The sequence below is a fragment of the Eleginops maclovinus genome, chromosome 18 (assembly GCF_036324505.1).
Source record: "Eleginops maclovinus isolate JMC-PN-2008 ecotype Puerto Natales chromosome 18, JC_Emac_rtc_rv5, whole genome shotgun sequence".
NCBI lineage: Eukaryota > Metazoa > Chordata > Actinopteri > Perciformes > Eleginopidae > Eleginops > Eleginops maclovinus.
This window is the reverse complement of record NC_086366.1, coordinates 2,439,403-2,455,945: the sequence shown is the minus strand read 5'-3', so window position 1 is coordinate 2,455,945 and position 16,543 is coordinate 2,439,403. Positions and strand designations below refer to the sequence as shown.

At 41.7% G+C, this 16,543-nt stretch overlaps 1 protein-coding gene across 2 annotated transcripts; it reads right to left on the bottom strand.

Moving 5' to 3' along the window:
• Nucleotides 1-5,032: 5,032 nt before the first annotated feature.
• On the bottom strand, nt 5,033-13,198 carry LOC134880543 (uncharacterized). 2 transcript variants are annotated; one of them, XM_063907509.1, is made up of 3 exons: nt 13,151-13,198; nt 10,667-10,721; nt 5,033-8,036 (listed from the first exon to the last, which is right to left on the bottom strand). In XM_063907509.1, the coding sequence occupies exons 2-3, from the start codon at nt 10,672-10,674 to the stop codon at nt 6,350-6,352; spliced, it is 1,695 nt and encodes a 564-aa protein (XP_063763579.1). In that variant the 5' UTR covers nt 10,675-10,721; nt 13,151-13,198; the 3' UTR covers nt 5,033-6,349. The 2 variants fall into 2 exon arrangements, with proteins under 2 accessions (XP_063763579.1, XP_063763578.1); XM_063907508.1 differs by lacking the exons at nt 10,667-10,721; nt 13,151-13,198 and adding an exon at nt 9,906-10,610 and having other exon boundaries at nt 5,033-8,828.
• Between the last annotated feature and the right edge of the window lie 3,345 nt (nt 13,199-16,543).

The following is a 16,543-nucleotide window of genomic DNA, read 5'->3' as shown; positions in this document are numbered from 1 at the left end:
TTCTCAAGTCCTCTTTTTTGTATATTTAACTATCCTCCCAGCCTCTGCCCTTTTCCTTTGGAAATCTATAAGATTTCCTTGTGACATGTTTTTCCCCAAGGTTCTAAATGCTGTGTTTCGTTCTTTTACAGCTCTACTGCATTCCTCGTTCCACCAAGGTACCACTTTCTTCCCACCCTGTGTTGTTCTTTTTGGTATACTCAAAGTTGCAGCATTTAGAATATGTTCCGTGACTTGATTTGTGCATTCTTCTATGCTCCCTTCCAGTGTTACCAAGTCTGTTGACTCCTCACAACATATTCTAAATTTCTCCCAGTCAGCCTCACCAAAGCACCATCTGGTAAATGTTCTTCCTTCTTGTATACTTGCGTTTGTATTTACTATAGTGATTACTGGGATATGATCACTTCCTACAGCAGAGTTACTCTTGACATGCCATTCGCAGGCATTTACTAAGCTACCTGACACCATTGTAAGATCCAAGCACGAAACTGTGCCCCTATTTGTATCCACTCTTGTACCTTGTCCATCGTTAAGACAGACCAATGATCGTTCCTCCAGCATTTCTTCTACTATATTCCCATTACTGTCTGTGTGATTGCTCCCCCATAAGCTGTTGTGTGCATTAAAATCTCCACACCATATTTCCTTTCTACACACTGTGCCTGCCATTTCCTTGAACATGTCAGTGGTTACATTTCTACATGGGTTATAAAAATGTATTACCTTAATCTTTCCTTCTTTCTTTGGGCTGCAAATTTCCAATATTACACATTCCATGTCATCAGGGGAGGGAACCTTCCTATAAGCCAACCCATCTTTGAGAAAAGTAGCACACCCTCCACCATTTTGGTTGTTTGCTCTGTCGTGTCTTATAGCACTAAATCCTGGCATTACAAAATCTAGATGCGGACGTAACCAAGCTTCTTGCACACATACTATATCTGGAACTACTTCTAATTCATATATGTATTTGTTAAATTCCTGTCCGTCGGCTATAAGGCTTCTCGCGTTCCACTGCAGAATGTGTAGTACCATTACTAAAGTGTTAACCCTCAACCTGTCCATTTCCTCCTACTTCGGTTGCTGTTGGTAATGCAGGTATCTGGTGTGCTTTTAATTCTCTCATACCAAGGAATCTTCCTGCTGCCTCCACTATGGTCTTGATTCTATCACTTTTCTTTTTCTGCTGTGATGCAACATTAATGGTGTGGCAGATGAAGACCACGAATTTCACTTTGTTCACCACTAGTGTGTCATTATCTACTTTACATTTATGAGTACAAGTTGGTACACGGGCTTGGGTTTGGGCCTGCTTTTCTGGTGTGTTACTGTCCCTTTGTTCTGTATTTCTTTGGGCCATTCCACTAGAATCCCTGTTTGTTCCTGCCCCCCTCACTTTCTGTATTGCCTCTGCATGTGAAACTTTGTTCATTATCTTAATTCTCTGGACCTCTCTGGCTTCTCTCTGCACTATACAGCCTCCAAATGCCGCACTGTGCTCACCTCCGCAGTTACAACATTTAACCTTGGCATCCTTTTCACATTTTCCATATTCATGTTCACCTCCACATCTCGCACACCTCAATGTTCCTTTACACTGCTGTGCTGTGTGCCCTATTCTTTGACATGCGTAACACCCAAGTGGTTTGGGTATATATTCTCAGTGAAAAACAACGCTGTGTATTGTTTTTGCTGTAAACTCTTTTCCACAAAAAAACACAAAATAATAGGAGAAGGTGTTAATGACTGTTCAAATATCAACGCCATTCTGAAGCAGCATGAGGGTAGTCCTGAACACACCAGCAATATGATTAAGTGGAGAGAACTTGATCTGCGCTTAAGTCGTGGAAAAACACTTGACCACATAGAAATGACAGCTTTGGAGGCTGAAAGAAAGAGATGGCGAGATGTCCTTACACGCCTCATAAGTATCACACAGTCTCTAGCTGAAAGAAACCTAGCATTCAGAGGTTCATCAGATAAGCTGTTCCAACCAGATAATGGACACTTTCTAAAAGAGGTTGAACTATTAGCTAAAGTTGACCCTGTTTTGGAAAATCATGTCAGCAGAATTAAAGACGGAGAGACACATGCTCATGACCTTAGTAAGGACATACAGAATGGGCTGATACAGCTTGTGAGTGACAGGATTCTCACAACTATTGTGACTCAAGTGAGAGACTCAAAATACTTCTCCATTATCTTAGACTGTACACCTGACATTAGTCACCAGGAGCAGATGTCCATTATCCTCAGAAGTGTGGCTTTAAAGGGACAGCCAGAGATAAAGGAGCACTTCCTCGGCTTTGTGAATGTTGAGGCTACAACTGGCTTAAGTCTGTCTACAGTCATCTTGGACAAGCTGACTGATCTGAAAAATTCCATTTGACAATTGCAGAGGGCAAGCCTATGACAATGGGACCAATATGAAAGGTAAACACCAAGGAGTACAAGCCAGACTGTTGAGAATGAATCCCAGAGCTGTGTTTGTTCCATGTGGTGCACACACATTAAACCTCGTCATTGCAGATGCTGCCAAATCCTCCAAAGATGCTGTTGTTTTTTTTGGCTATGTACAAAAGCTGTTCACCTTTTTTTCTGCTGGCACACAAAGGTGGAATATCTTGAAACAACATGTGAACATAACAGTGAAGTCATGGACTGACACAAGATGGGAGAGCAGGCTTCAAAGTGTCCATGCAGTCAGGTATCAGGCCTCTGAGATTCGAGAAGCCTTACTGGAAGCCAGACAGAAGATTAATGATCCTGTGGCGAAAGTGGAGGCACAGTCACTTGCAGAGGAAGTTGGTTCTTACCGCTTCTTGATTTGCTGTGTAGTGTGGTGTGAGATACTGTCAAGAACAAATACAGTGAACAAGATCCTCCAATCTGCTTCAATGCAGCTTGACGTAGCTGTGCAGTTAATCTCAAATACAAAAGCCTCTCTCACTCAATACCGGGACACTGGATTCTCAGATGCCCAGACAACAGCCAGAAGCATTTGTGAGGTAATGAATGTAGAAGCTGCTTTGAAGGATAAGAGGCTGAGAACCAGCAAAAAGCATTTTAGCTACGAAGCACCTGATGAGCCAGTGGCTGATGCGCTGCGGAATCTTGAGGTCAACTTCTTCAACATTGTGGTTGACTCCACAATAGCATCCATTGATGAACAATTTGAAACTCTGAACCAGGTGAAGACTAAATATGGAGTAGTGCTGAACTTCAGCACTGCATGTCAGATGTCCAGTGACTCCTTAAAGGCACAGTGTATGGAACTTGAGAAAACACTGACCTTCAACCAAGACTGTGACATCAGTGGAGTTGATCTGGCAAACGAAATCAAGAATGTACCTGACCTACCATCAGCTAATATGACTGCCTTTGAGCTGCTTTCTTTCCTTTGTGAGAAAAATCTGGAGGAACTCTATCCTTACCTTTGGATAGCCCTGAGAATTGCTGTCACTCTGCCTGTGACAGTTGCCTCAGCTGAGAGGAGCTTCAGCAAGTTAAAAATGATCAAAAACTATCTGAGATCGTCCATGTCCCAGGAACGTCTGAGTGGTTTGGCCATCATGAGCATCAACCATGATGTGGGGAAGCAAATATCATATGATGACATTATTGATGATTTTGCATCCAGAAAGTGCAGAAAGGGACACTTTTAATGGTGAGTAATTTGTTACTCATTTAGTTCTTTAGTTGATTTGGTCTGTATTTATTTTGAGTTAGACTAACAGGTGGCGACACTAGTGCAATATGTTTAGAGGGGGATGAGTGGAAGCACTGGGTGTCAGGTGCGACTGTTCAGTTAAGAGGGCCCCTTAGCCGAATTTGGCCGAGGGCCCCATGGAGGTCTGAACCGGCTCTGACTAAAGGGTTATAAATGCTTTTCTTGTCAAGGTGAAGGCAAGTTTCGAGAGAACGTCACTCGTCACTTCAACAGTTCAACAAAGCAGATTGACAACTACTAAGTTCAACTTTTCTGTGCTTTTTCGGGAATCAAAGGCCGAGAGAGGTACAAAGGATTGAACTGAAGGCAGGTGCTCTTTGATGATTGTGATTGAATGTTCAATCTGAAATATTGTTTAATGTGATTGTCTGCAACACTTTGTAGGATGCCAACACCCTCTCTGAAGAGTCTCCTGTATTAGTGTTGACCAAATGTATAATTAGGGTAGGTTTTGGTTATCAACATTGATAAAAAGAGAGGAACTGTTAGGGAATATTTTGCTTAGGTGTTTAACCTTTGACCTAGTTCATCATTTCCTCCCTCCTCTGTCTGTAGGTCTTTCGGCCTTGGGTTGCTGTAATCTCCCTTAAGGAAGGGCAGCTTTGGCGCTTTGTGGATGCCAGTCTATGACCGAGTTCAAGCTGACCTAAGATAGTTATTGTTCAGGGACGTCTAGAAAGCCCTTTTTATCTGGAAGGTAGGTTCCCTGGCGTACATTGTTATCCAACGTGCGACAGCTTTAGTTAGATTTAGGGTCCATATTTCTTTAGTCTGAAGAATGTTGATCGTCCGTTCTGAACTGATTCAAACATCCATCGTATTGTAATGGAGTTCTTCAGAATTGGTCGGGTAACCGCTCAGTCAACTCGTGGCTGCAGCATGTCTTGTTGATTCTCCGGCCGTTAACTTCAGAACAGACCTTCAGTGTTTGCCATCAAAGTTCCAGCTCTCCCGGTCTCTCTGAGTTTCGTCTCCATTGCTTCAGAAGTTTCCACCAACAAACATGGTTGATGTTATCCCTCCATGAAGCAGTCAGCAGAGTTACACTAATGCAGAAGTGTGCGTGGTTCAATGGCACACTCTTGTGGCGATGCATGTGATTGGCTTAAAATGCAGCAGACGTCCGCACACAAAAAATGTTGTTATATAAATGACTTCCAAATCTGTTTTTGATGTCAAACATTTAACACTTTGAGAAATATATGTGTGGATTTATATTACATTTATGTAAAACAAGACCTATTGTGTGTGTATCAGAAGTATATGTGTGTGGATGCAGACATTAAAATATAAACGCTCTAATGATCATGTGACCATTTATTCAGGTTAAAAAAAAGGCAAAAGCAAAAAAGCATTGCAGGAGACTTTCTGTTTACTGGCTGAAGAGAAAACAGAAGTCAGAAAACTCAAAGAAAGTGTCAAAATAAAAGCAACCAACGATGCATATCTAAAAAGGTATACATGCAAAATACAGAACTTTAGAAGTGGTCCTCCCTGACACATGTCGTACATACACTATATTATTGGTGTGATTCTTGATCAAACTAAGCTTCAGGCTTATTCTCATCATGTGTAGTTTAAAAACACAAACATCATTTTATGTAAAGAAATATTACACATTCAGAAATGATCAACTCACACAATACTCAAGTCTCAAAATATAGGCAGCTTGAGATGATTACAAGCTAAGAAGTTCTAAATGCAAACTGCCTCAATGCAACTCAAAGACAGGAGAAAGCTGTCCTCTTACTCACTGCGTATCTCTTACAGGAACAAAGAAAAGCTACAGCACATCGGCACATTAAGCAAAAACGATTACACGTCCTCTCTTACACCAAACAGAAATATTAAAGGTGGCCTCTACACATCAGTCGAGATTATTCGTACCTTAAATTACTTTACAGATTTGGATTAATGAAGTGAAATATAATCAACCCTTAAATCAGACTTTAGTTCACCTGGAGTAAATTCAGCAGCTACCCTGCAGTATACAAAGACAAACAAGAAACATCAAATCATGCTTTAGTTTACTTTCCATATGTTGTGTATAGAGGAGGGAGGGAGCTGTTGTACCTATGATTAAACAGCAGGGGGAGGGGTTCAAACCAGAGTCACATTTGAGGGGTCTGTTTGACACATCATCAATCCACGGTAGGTTGTTTGTCAGCGCAGCGCAGTTTGTCTGTCTTCATACTCCTTTAAAGGCAAATGATATTCATGCTAGTATACAACATCTCTTCCAAACATTCATTCAGTTTCTTAACTTTGTCTTTGACTTCTTGGAAACCAGCAGGAAGAGCGTGCAGTCAACACGTTAGCCAGGCAAACAGTCCTTGTGTCCACAAATGTTGGGCTGCACATGGCTCCTCGCAGACATGGCGTGTGAAGGCCGTAGCGGACCCGTAACGTGGAAAGCATGAATTGGCCCTGATGGGCACAGTGGAGTATGGATACCACAAAGGGCGCTGTTTCCAGGAAATACACATGTTCCAATAAAGCCATTATACCAACATCACAACTCGCTCAATGGGATACATTTCATCAAAAGTATAGAGCTTTTTCTCTACACAGCTGTCTCCTCTCTAACACATTAAACCGCTGCTTTACCAAATCCTTTCATATCGGATAAGAAGCGCCTCTCGGATTGGACTTCTTTTTTTTGTTGTCCATTTTGCTTTTCATCTCCTCCAGTTTCGCGGCCTTCTCTGTGTCTCCCTTCTCATTTATCTTCATAATCAGGAAGTCCAGGTGGACCCGAGTGGTCTGTGAGTCCACCTTCAGGGCGTTCTTCTCTAGTTGGACAACATATCCGAAACAATCTTCCAGCCACTGATATTTTTCCTTCTGAAGTTCGTCGATGGTCTTCTGAAGAGTTTCCAAGAAGCTCACTTTCTTCTCACTTTCTTCTTTACCCTTTTCATACATGTCTTTCATCTCTTGTATGGTCATCTTAACATTCCGTGTCTTGCTCACATATTTCCAGGCTGTTTTCGGATGCTTTGGATCACTGCACTCACCCTCACATTGAGTGCATTGTTTTTCTTTCACGTGACTGGATACGTGACACTTCCCAGTGCATACCATGCAGTAAAGCTGCTTCTGATGGCCTGGTACTTTACACTTTGTGTTGCATTCACTGCATTTGTATTGCAGGACCTCACAGTGATGTGGATACCAGGCCAGTGTGCATGGATGGTGACAGTTCTCCTGACACACTTCACAGCACACCGCTCCTCCATAGTTCAACCCTAACGCCCACCATCTTCTCTCACTGATCGGTTCTTTACATTTGAAGACCTCATGGATTTCTACCTCAAAGTCCTTGTTATCCTTCATGTCTTGTTCATGTCTCTTCAGGGCTTCTTGAGTCTGTTTGATCACTCTCTGTTGCTGCTCGATAAACTCGACCCTCTCTTGCAGGTTGTGGAAGCAGGCTGTCAGACTGATGCGTGCATTCAGCACTTTCACAGTTTTCGTCAGGTCCTGAGGTTTGGTGCTGTTCAGGAACTCTGCAAACTGGCTCATTTGGTTCTGTGTTGATTCCCAAGCATACTTCAGAGCAAGCTTATTTCTTACATTTTTCTCTGTTTTCTGGGCATTATTAAAAATGAAATGAACGGGCTGATCCTCCTTGTCTTTTGCACACATGACATTTGCATCTCTCAGAGCTGTTAGAACATTATCAGCGTTGAAAAAATGTGAGTTTGTGATGAGGGCCACGATGTTCCTCTCTATGTCTTTTCCAAACAGAGACACCACTGATTCAAAGACGTACATCAGTCGGTCACTCAGTCGACAGTCTGTTGCTTTCACCACCAGACACACTGCATCGATCTCATGGATTCCATCCCTGGAGCAGAACAAGTTCAATAGTCTTTCGCTGACGAGGACATCTTGTTCACTTCCTTTGGTGTTTCCAAATCCAGGAGTATCAATGATGGTGAGAGAGAAGGACAGAGGTTTATCTTCAAGACCAAAGACCTCGTACACGGTCACGTCTGAAGTCTGACTTTCCGACTGACTCTTCTTCTTGTCCTGGATGATCTGATACCAGACATCTTGTTCGAACTCCACCCCCATGGCGTAGTTGATCAGAGAGTTGATCAGACTCGATTTTCCTGAGCCTGTCTCACCCACAAGCAAGATGGTTTTGTTCATCTTTGTTGGATCTTTCTCACCAAGAGTCATTCTTCTTATTGATCCGATCCTCCCGGCTTTTGTTATCAGCTCGAAGACAGATGGAGGTCCTGACTGGATCTGAACTCTCTTGTAGATCACCTTACCACATTTCACTGTGGAGGACCTGTAAAAAAGTAAACACATTAGCTCAAAAGGTACTGAATATGGTATTAACCAATTATCACCTCAGAGTAAAGCATGTCACGGTTTGGCAAGAAGGCAGGACCAAAATGCAGTACAAAATAGGGGAGGCGAATATAGGGATCTAAACAAAAGGTGAGCTTTTATTGAATTAAAAGCCGGTGCAACACAAAAAAGTGTCAGGATCCTTGTTTTTGTTTCCTGCTTCATTTTGAAAGGTTTTCCCCTCTTGTGTCATGTTTAGCTTCACTTCCTGTCTTCGTTTCCCTCCTGTGCCTTATTATGTCATTGTGTTCACCTGTTGCCCCTGTTTTCTCCTCCCCTTTCCAGCTGTGTCTTGCCTTGTGATTACCCTTGTGTATTTAGTCTCTGTTGCCCTTTTGTGTCTTGTTCGGTTGTCGTTTCCTACCTGATCTTATCCATGTTGCCTGCCTGTTCCTGTCGGTCCTTCGTGTGTCAAGCTGAGTGTTTTTCATGTGCTGTATCCCCTAGCTGAGTATTTTCGTTCACAGCTTTTGGAATATAGCTGGCTTTTTGTTTGGACCCTTACCTGCCTCCCTTTGTTACTGCACTTGGGTCCTATTTCTCCAAACCCTGACAAAAAGTATGTAAAGTAATAGAATCTTCTCCTGACATGCAGCACCTCCTTGATCAGGGGTCGGCAGCCCGTGGCCCCGGGTTCGTATCTTGATTCTGAGGTGATACTGTTCCACATAAATAAATAAAAAGCACTGTTTTAAGTAGGTCCACTAAAATATGCGTCTATTGCGTCCGCCTGGTAGCCTAGAAATCTAGACGCCCCTAGCGACCACAAATTGAATTTGCTGCTGGGGCGGTCTAGTCAACCCTCGTCAGTTTGCAAGGCTGCTCGGGCCACGGTGGTTCGGACCAATCAAATCGTGAGGAGCGAGATCGGGGGCCGGGCTACCTAGTGACGACAGAGGTGCGACGTTTCAGTGTGTAGTTTTAGAGAGAGGTAAACTGGCTGATCCCAATGGCTAATCCTAGCGAATTCCTAGCGTCTTTCGATTTGGCTTTGGCAGCGACTCTTGAACATTTGAATATTCAATTTACTTTGCGAGACGAGCAGATAACGGCACTGAAGTGTTTTCTGGAGAAAAGGGACGTTTTCGGAGTTTTGCCCACTGGATACGGTAAAAGTTTGATTTACCAGCTTGCTCCGCTGGTGGGGCGACGCATGGACCTCGACAACCCGCTGGTGGTTGTCGTGTCACCCCTTTTGGCACTTATGGATGACCAGCTACAAGAGGCCGAAAAACTCGGACTAAAAGCAGCACAACTTGGCAAAAGCGACCCGGAGGAGATCCGAAGCGGCCGGTGCCAGTTGGTGTTGTCCTGGGGGGTGATGCTTTCTCGTCCTGCACCCATCTCTGGAACACCGGCAGGTCCTGTTCCATTCTCGTTAAGAAACGTGCACAACACCTGCACATTCTGTTGGATTTTGCCTGTGTTTCTAATACCGGCACTCCAACCTGCATTAATCTCTCGACAATCGTTTTGTCTTCTTTCTGTCTGTCGAAGATAAGTACCGAATTTGAAAGCACGCCAGATATTCTCAAGTTTTTTTTTGCAAAAACGGCAACAATCACTCAGTTCCATGTTTCACAAAATTCGGTTTACTAGTGACTACACTCCACCATGTACTTCCCGTCGCGCGGACTACGTAATCCTTCTTCATAGCTCTGATTGGTTGTTCGCCATCCTATTGCGTGGCGTTGAGTGCAGAGGCAACTTGACAGACAACCGTTGATCCCGCCCACACTGCCTTCGAGCTAGACTAGACCCCGGTACAGCTTTTTGCTGTAGGGGTTTAGCTTGCTAGGCTATCCGCCTGGCTCTGGATGTCTGCTTTTCTGCCGACCTTTAAGGGGCGTGGAGGCAGGTTGCCCCTTACGTTGATAAGTGACCATCTGAACTTTTCCAGGACGGTTTTTGAATTAAAGTTTCAGTATATTAAGATATTGTCCGTGGGACAGCAGTAGCTGTGTCCCAACCGAGCAGCCACACCCTCCTGGGGTCGGATTCGTAGACCACATTCGTCACTTCCGCCAAAAGAAGGCTATCCCATTAAAAAAAAACACAAGACTCCTCTGAATGCAGTCAACGAATCCGGCCTTATTTTCCCGGACTTGGAGGACAAATCTGATGTATGTTCCGCGGTCTACCATTTCCCAGACTGCAATGCGCGACAATCATGAATGAGTTTTTTACAAAGAAAATGGCATCAACCGTCCCGGTACCGGCAGCAGCAACGGCTGAATTTGTTGTTAAATGTAAGTATAGGGTAACAAAAATTAATAGCGAAATGAGCGCCTCTGGCTCCGTCTTTACAGTTTACACCTTTACTAACGGCAGAAATAAAACAATTGACTGTTCACGGCACTTGTGCAACTGGTTGCTAGGTGACGGGGGCAGCAAAAGCTAGGGGCGGGAACTGCTGGTGACGTACGAGGAAGTGCTCCGTTGACCGTCTCAATTCGACGTCCGCGGAGGACCCAGCCTACCCGTCAACTTATAGATGTTTTAGTAATAAAGTAGTAAGGTACTGAAGCAGCATTTCATTGTTGTTTGAGGAACCTAGGTAGTACTCACATTGCCATGGTGTCTGGATTACAAGAGCTTCAGAATGGAGCAACCATTGAGTTTTCTGGAGGGAAGAAAAATGAAGTAAATTTACTCAAGAACTAAAACACAATTTTGAGATACTTGTACTTTACTTGAGTATGTCCATGAAATGCTACTCTGTATTTCTACTCCCTTACAATTCAGAATTAAATCGTGTACTTTTACTCCACTACGTGTATTTAGTTGCTAGGCAGATTAGGATTCATGATGTGAAATATAACCAACCCTTAAATCAGACTTCAAGAACAAGAACCGAGTACTTCTACTTTTACTCAAGAACAAGATCTGAGTACTTCTACTTTTACTCAAGTACAAGATCTGAGTACTTCTACTTTTACTCAAGTACAAGACCTGAGTACTTCTACTTTTACTCAAGAACAAGATCTGAGTACTTCTACTTTTACTCAAGAACAAGATCTGAGTACTTCTACTTTTACGCAAGTACAAGACCTGAGTACTTCGATTTTACTCAAGTACAAGATCTGAGTACTTCTACTTTTACTCAAGTACAAGATCTGAGTACTTCTACTTTACTCAAGTACAAGATCTGAGTACTTCTACTTTTACTCAAGTACAAGATCTGAGTACTTCTACTTTTACTCAAGAACAAGACCTGAGTACTTCTACTTTTACGCAAGTACAAGACCTGAGTACTTCGATTTTACTCAAGTACAAGATCTGAGTACTTCTACTTTTACTCAAGAACAAGACCTGAGTACTTCAATTTTACTCAAGTACAATATCTGAGTACTTCTACTTTTACTCAAGTACAAGATCTGAGTACTTCTACTTTTACTCAAGAACAAGATCGGAGTACTTCTACTTTACTCAAGAACAAGATCTGAGTACTTCTACTTTTACTCAAGAACAAGATCTGAGTACTTCTACTTTTACTCAAGAACAAGATCTGAGTACTTCTACTTTTACGCAAGTACAAGACGTGAGTACTTCGATTTTACTCAAGTACAAGATCTGAGTACTTCTACTTTTACTCAAGTACAAGATCTGAGTACTTCTACTTTTACTCAAGTACAAGATCGGAGTACTTCTACTTTTACTCAAGAACAAGATCTGAGTACTTTTACTTTTACTCAAGTACAAGATCTGAGTACTTCTACTTTTACTCAAGTACAAGATCGGAGTACTTCTACTTTTACTCAAGTACAAGATCTGAGTACTTCTACTTTTACTCAAAAACAAGATCTGAGTACTTCTACTTTACTCAAGAACAAGATCTGAGTACTTCTACTTTTACTCAAGTACAAGATCTGAGTACTTCTACTTTTACTCAAGTACAAGATCGGAGTACTTCTACTTTTACTCAAGTACAAGATCTGAGTACTTCTACTTTTACTCAAGAACAAGATCTGAGTACTTCTACTTTTACTCAAGTACAAGATCTGAGTACTTCTACTTTTACTCAAGTACAAGATCTGAGTACTTCTACTTTTACTCAAGAACAAGATCTGAGTACTTCTACTTTTACTCAAGTACAAGACCTGAGTACTTCTACTTTTACTCAAGTACAAGACCTGAGTACTTCTACTTTACTCAAGTACAAGATCTGAGTACTTCTACTTTTACTCCAAAGGGACCAAAATGAGGTGCAACAAGTAGGAAGTAATGGAGTTGCTGTCAGATAGCAGTATATTTCCTGGTGTATGAGTACAGTATGGGACACAGGGTTGTAATACGACACTGTTGCCACAGGTATTGGGAAGTGCGAAATGAATAAGCAGCCAGCCGCAGAATGGTATCACCCCACAGTTGATGTTACAGATAAATGCCCTTGAAATCAGAAAGGAGAAAACTAAACCAAAAACATATACAGCCGCGGCAAAAATTAAGAGACCCCTTCCGCATTATCACTTTCTCTTTCTCTCTATTTTTGAAGGTACTTCTTTTGAGTTAAATTGTGATTATTCTTTTTTTTAATCTATAAACTCCTGTCAAATTTATCTGTGTTGGAATTCAACAGACACTGGAATGGCCGCCATACATGTAGAGACAAAGATTTAAGAAAAAGTGGGAGTGATCTGTTTTTACGCGGCTGTATATGATCAGGGTGGAATTTGTCCTTCCTGGTCCATTGCACCAAAGAAATAGAGGGTGGACTTGACCTTTACAATTGCATGTATATCTTTACTATTATTTGTATTACAATTGTTTTTGTTGTAATAGTTGTTGTTTTTCTTGCATTACAAAATCTGACTTCCTTCTCTCAATTCTAGCTTTTGAAAAAGTTCAAATTCCAGATTCAAGCCATTAAAACCGAACATCACACAGACCATGAAACCCCCAGGAAATGCACAGTCAAACATACAGATACAAAGTACACTGCAAGCCAAGATATTTTGACTGGCTTTCTGAGTCTTTTCAGGAGGAAATCTGTCAATATTTAAGTCAAAAGTCCATCAATGTTTCTCAGGATTCTGACTAAAGTGTTCTCACCAGTGTTGTTGTTCTCTGAAGATGAGGAGGCGGAGTGAAGAAAGCGCTTTATGTGCCTGTGCGTGTTGCAGGATTTCCTTTGGTCACGTGATTTCCCAGAACAGGCTCGGACATACCAAACAAATCAGATTCAGAAAGCAGAAGAACCTTTATGTATCCTTCTATTCAGTTTTCACAGTCTTGTGTTTCAAAACACACACACACACACACACACACACACACACACACACACACACACACACACACACACACACACACACACACACAGAGTCTTGGATTGTAATACACTGAACACCCTTACGCAGCAAAAATATATTATAATATATGTAAACATATATTATAAAATATATGTTTACATATATTTTATAATATATGTAAACATATATTATAAAATATATTATAAAATATATGTAAACATATATTATAAAATATATGTTTAGATTATATATTGGAATACAAGTGAATATATGTCAAAAATATATTATAAATTATATGTATAAAATATATTATAAAATACATGTGTGCAAAAGACAAGGAGGATCAGCCTGTTCATTTCATTTAATAATGCCCAGAAAACAGAGAAAAATGTAAGAAATAAGCCTGCTCTGAAGTATGCTTGGGAATCAACACAGAACCAAATGAGCCAGTTTGCAGAGTTCCTGAACAGCACCAAATCTCAGGACCTGAAGAAAACTGTGGAAGTGCTGAATGCACGCATCAGTCTGACAGCCTGCTTCCACAACCTGCAAGAGAGGGTCGAGTTTATCGAGCAGCAACAGAGAGTGATCAAACAGACTCAAGAAGCCCTGAAGAGACATGAACAAGACATGAAGGATAACAAGGACTTTGAGGTAGAAATCCATGAGGTCTTCAAATGTAAAGAACCGATCAGTGAGAGAAGATGGTGGGCGTTAGGGTTGAACTATGGAGGAGCGGTGTGCTGTGAAGTGTGTCAGGAGAACTGTCACCATCCATGCACACTGGCCTGGTATCCACATCACTGTGAGGTCCTGCAATACAAATGCAGTGAATGCAACACAAAGTGTAAAGTACCAGGCCATCAGAAGCAGCTTTACTGCATGGTATGCACTGGGAAGTGTCACGTATCCAGTCACGTGAAAGAAAAACAATGCACTCAATGTGAGGGTGAGTGCAGTGATCCAAAGCATCCGAAAACAGCCTGGAAATATGTGAGCAAGACACGGAATGTTAAGAAGACCATACAAGAGATGAAAGACATGTATGAAAAGGGTAAAGAAGAAAGTGAGAAGAAAGTGAGCTTCTTGGAAACTCTTCAGAAGACCATCGACGAACTTCAGAAGGAAAAATATCAGTTGCTGGAAGATTCTTTCGGATATGTTGTCCAACTAGAGAAGAACGCCCTGAAGGTGGACTCACAGACCACTCGGGTCCACCTGGACTTCCTGATTATGAAGATAAATGAGAAGGGAGACACAGAGAAGGCCGAGAAACTGGAGGAGATGAAAAGCAAAATGGACAACAAAAAAAAGAAGTCCAATCCGAGAGGCGCTTCTTATCCGCTATGAAAGGATTTGGTAAAGCAGCGGTTTAATGTGTTAGAGAGGAGACAGCTGTGTAGAGAAAAAGCTCTATACTTTTGATGAAATGTATCCCATTGAGCGAGTTGTGATGTTGGTATAATGGCTTTATTGGAACATGTGTATTTCCTGGAAACAGCGCCCTTTGTGGTATCCATACTCCACTGTGCCCATCAGGGCCAATTCATGCTTTCCACGTTACGGGTCCGCTACGGCCTTCACACGCCATGTCTGCGAGGAGCCATGTGCAGCCCAACATTTTTGGACACAAGGACTGTTTGCCTGGCTAACGTGTTGACTGCACGCTCTTCCTGCTGGTTTCCAAGAAGTCAAAGACAAAGTTAAGAAACTGAATGAATGTTTGGAAGAGATGTTGTATACTAGCATGAATATCATTTGCCTTTAAAGGAGTATGAAGACAGACAAACTGCGCTGCGCTGACAAACAACCTACCGTGGATTGATGACGTGTCAAACAGACCCCTCAAATGTGACTCTGGTTTGAACCCCTCCCCCTGCTGTTTAATCATAGGTACAACAGCTCCCTCCCTCCTCTATACTCAACATATGGAAAGTAAACTAAAGCATGATTTGATGTTTCTTGTTTGTCTTTGTATACTGCAGGGTAGCTGCTGAATTTACTCCAGGTGAACTAAAGTCTGATTTAAGGGTTGATTATATTTCACTTCATTAATCCAAATCTGTAAAGTAATTTAAGGTACGAATAATCTCGACTGATGTGTAGAGGCCACCTTTAATATTCTGTTTGGTGTAAGAGAGGACGTGTAATCGTTTTTGCTTAATGTGCTGATGTGCTGTAGCTTTTCTTTGTTCCTATAAGAGATACGCAGTGAGTAAGAGGACAGCTTTCTCCTGTCTTTGAGTTGCATTGAGGCAGTTTGCATTTAGAACTTCTTAGCTTGTAATCATCTCAAGCTGCCTATATTTTGAGACTTGAGTATTGTGTGAGTTGATCATTTCTGAATGTGTAATATTTCTTTACATAAAATGATGTTTGTGTTTTTAAACTACACATGATGAGAATAAGCCTGAAGCTTAGTTTGATCAAGAATCACACCAATAATATAGTGTATGTACGACATGTGTCAGGGAGGACCACTTCTAAAGTTCTGTATTTTGCATGTATACCTTTTTAGATATGCATCGTTGGTTGCTTTTATTTTGACACTTTCTTTGAGTTTTCTGACTTCTGTTTTCTCTTCAGCCAGTAAACAGAAAGTCTCCTGCAATGCTTTTTTGCTTTTGCCTTTTTTTTAACCTGAATAAATGGTCACATGATCATTAGAGCTTTTATATTTTAATGTCTGCATCCACACACATATACTTCTGATACACACACAATAGGTCTTGTTTTACATAAATGTAATATAAATCCACACATATATTTCTCAAAGTGTTAAATGTTTGACATCAAAAACACATTTGGAAGTCATTTATATAACAACATTTTTTGTGTGCGGACGTCTGCTGCATTTGAAGCCAATCACATGCATCGCCACAAGAGTGTGCCATTGAACCACGCACACTTCTGCATTAGTGTAACTCTGCTGACTGCTTCATGGAGGGATAACATCAACCATGTTTGTTGGTGGAAACTTCTGAAGCACTGGAGACGAAACTCAGAGAGACCGGGAGAGCTGGAACTTTGATGGCAAACACTGAAGGTCTATTCTGAAGTTAACGGCCGGAGAATCAACAAGACATTGCTGCAGCCACGAGTTGACTGAGCGGTTACCCGACCAATTCTGAAGAACTCCATTACAATACGATGGATGTTTGAACCAGTTCAGAACGGACGACCAACATTCTTCAGA

Bases quoted from the DNA above. Each gene is read 5' to 3' on its own strand.
- LOC134880543 (XM_063907508.1), bottom strand. From the start codon at position 8,056: ATGTGTTTACTTTTTTACAGGTCCTCCACAGTGAAATGTGGTAAGGTG.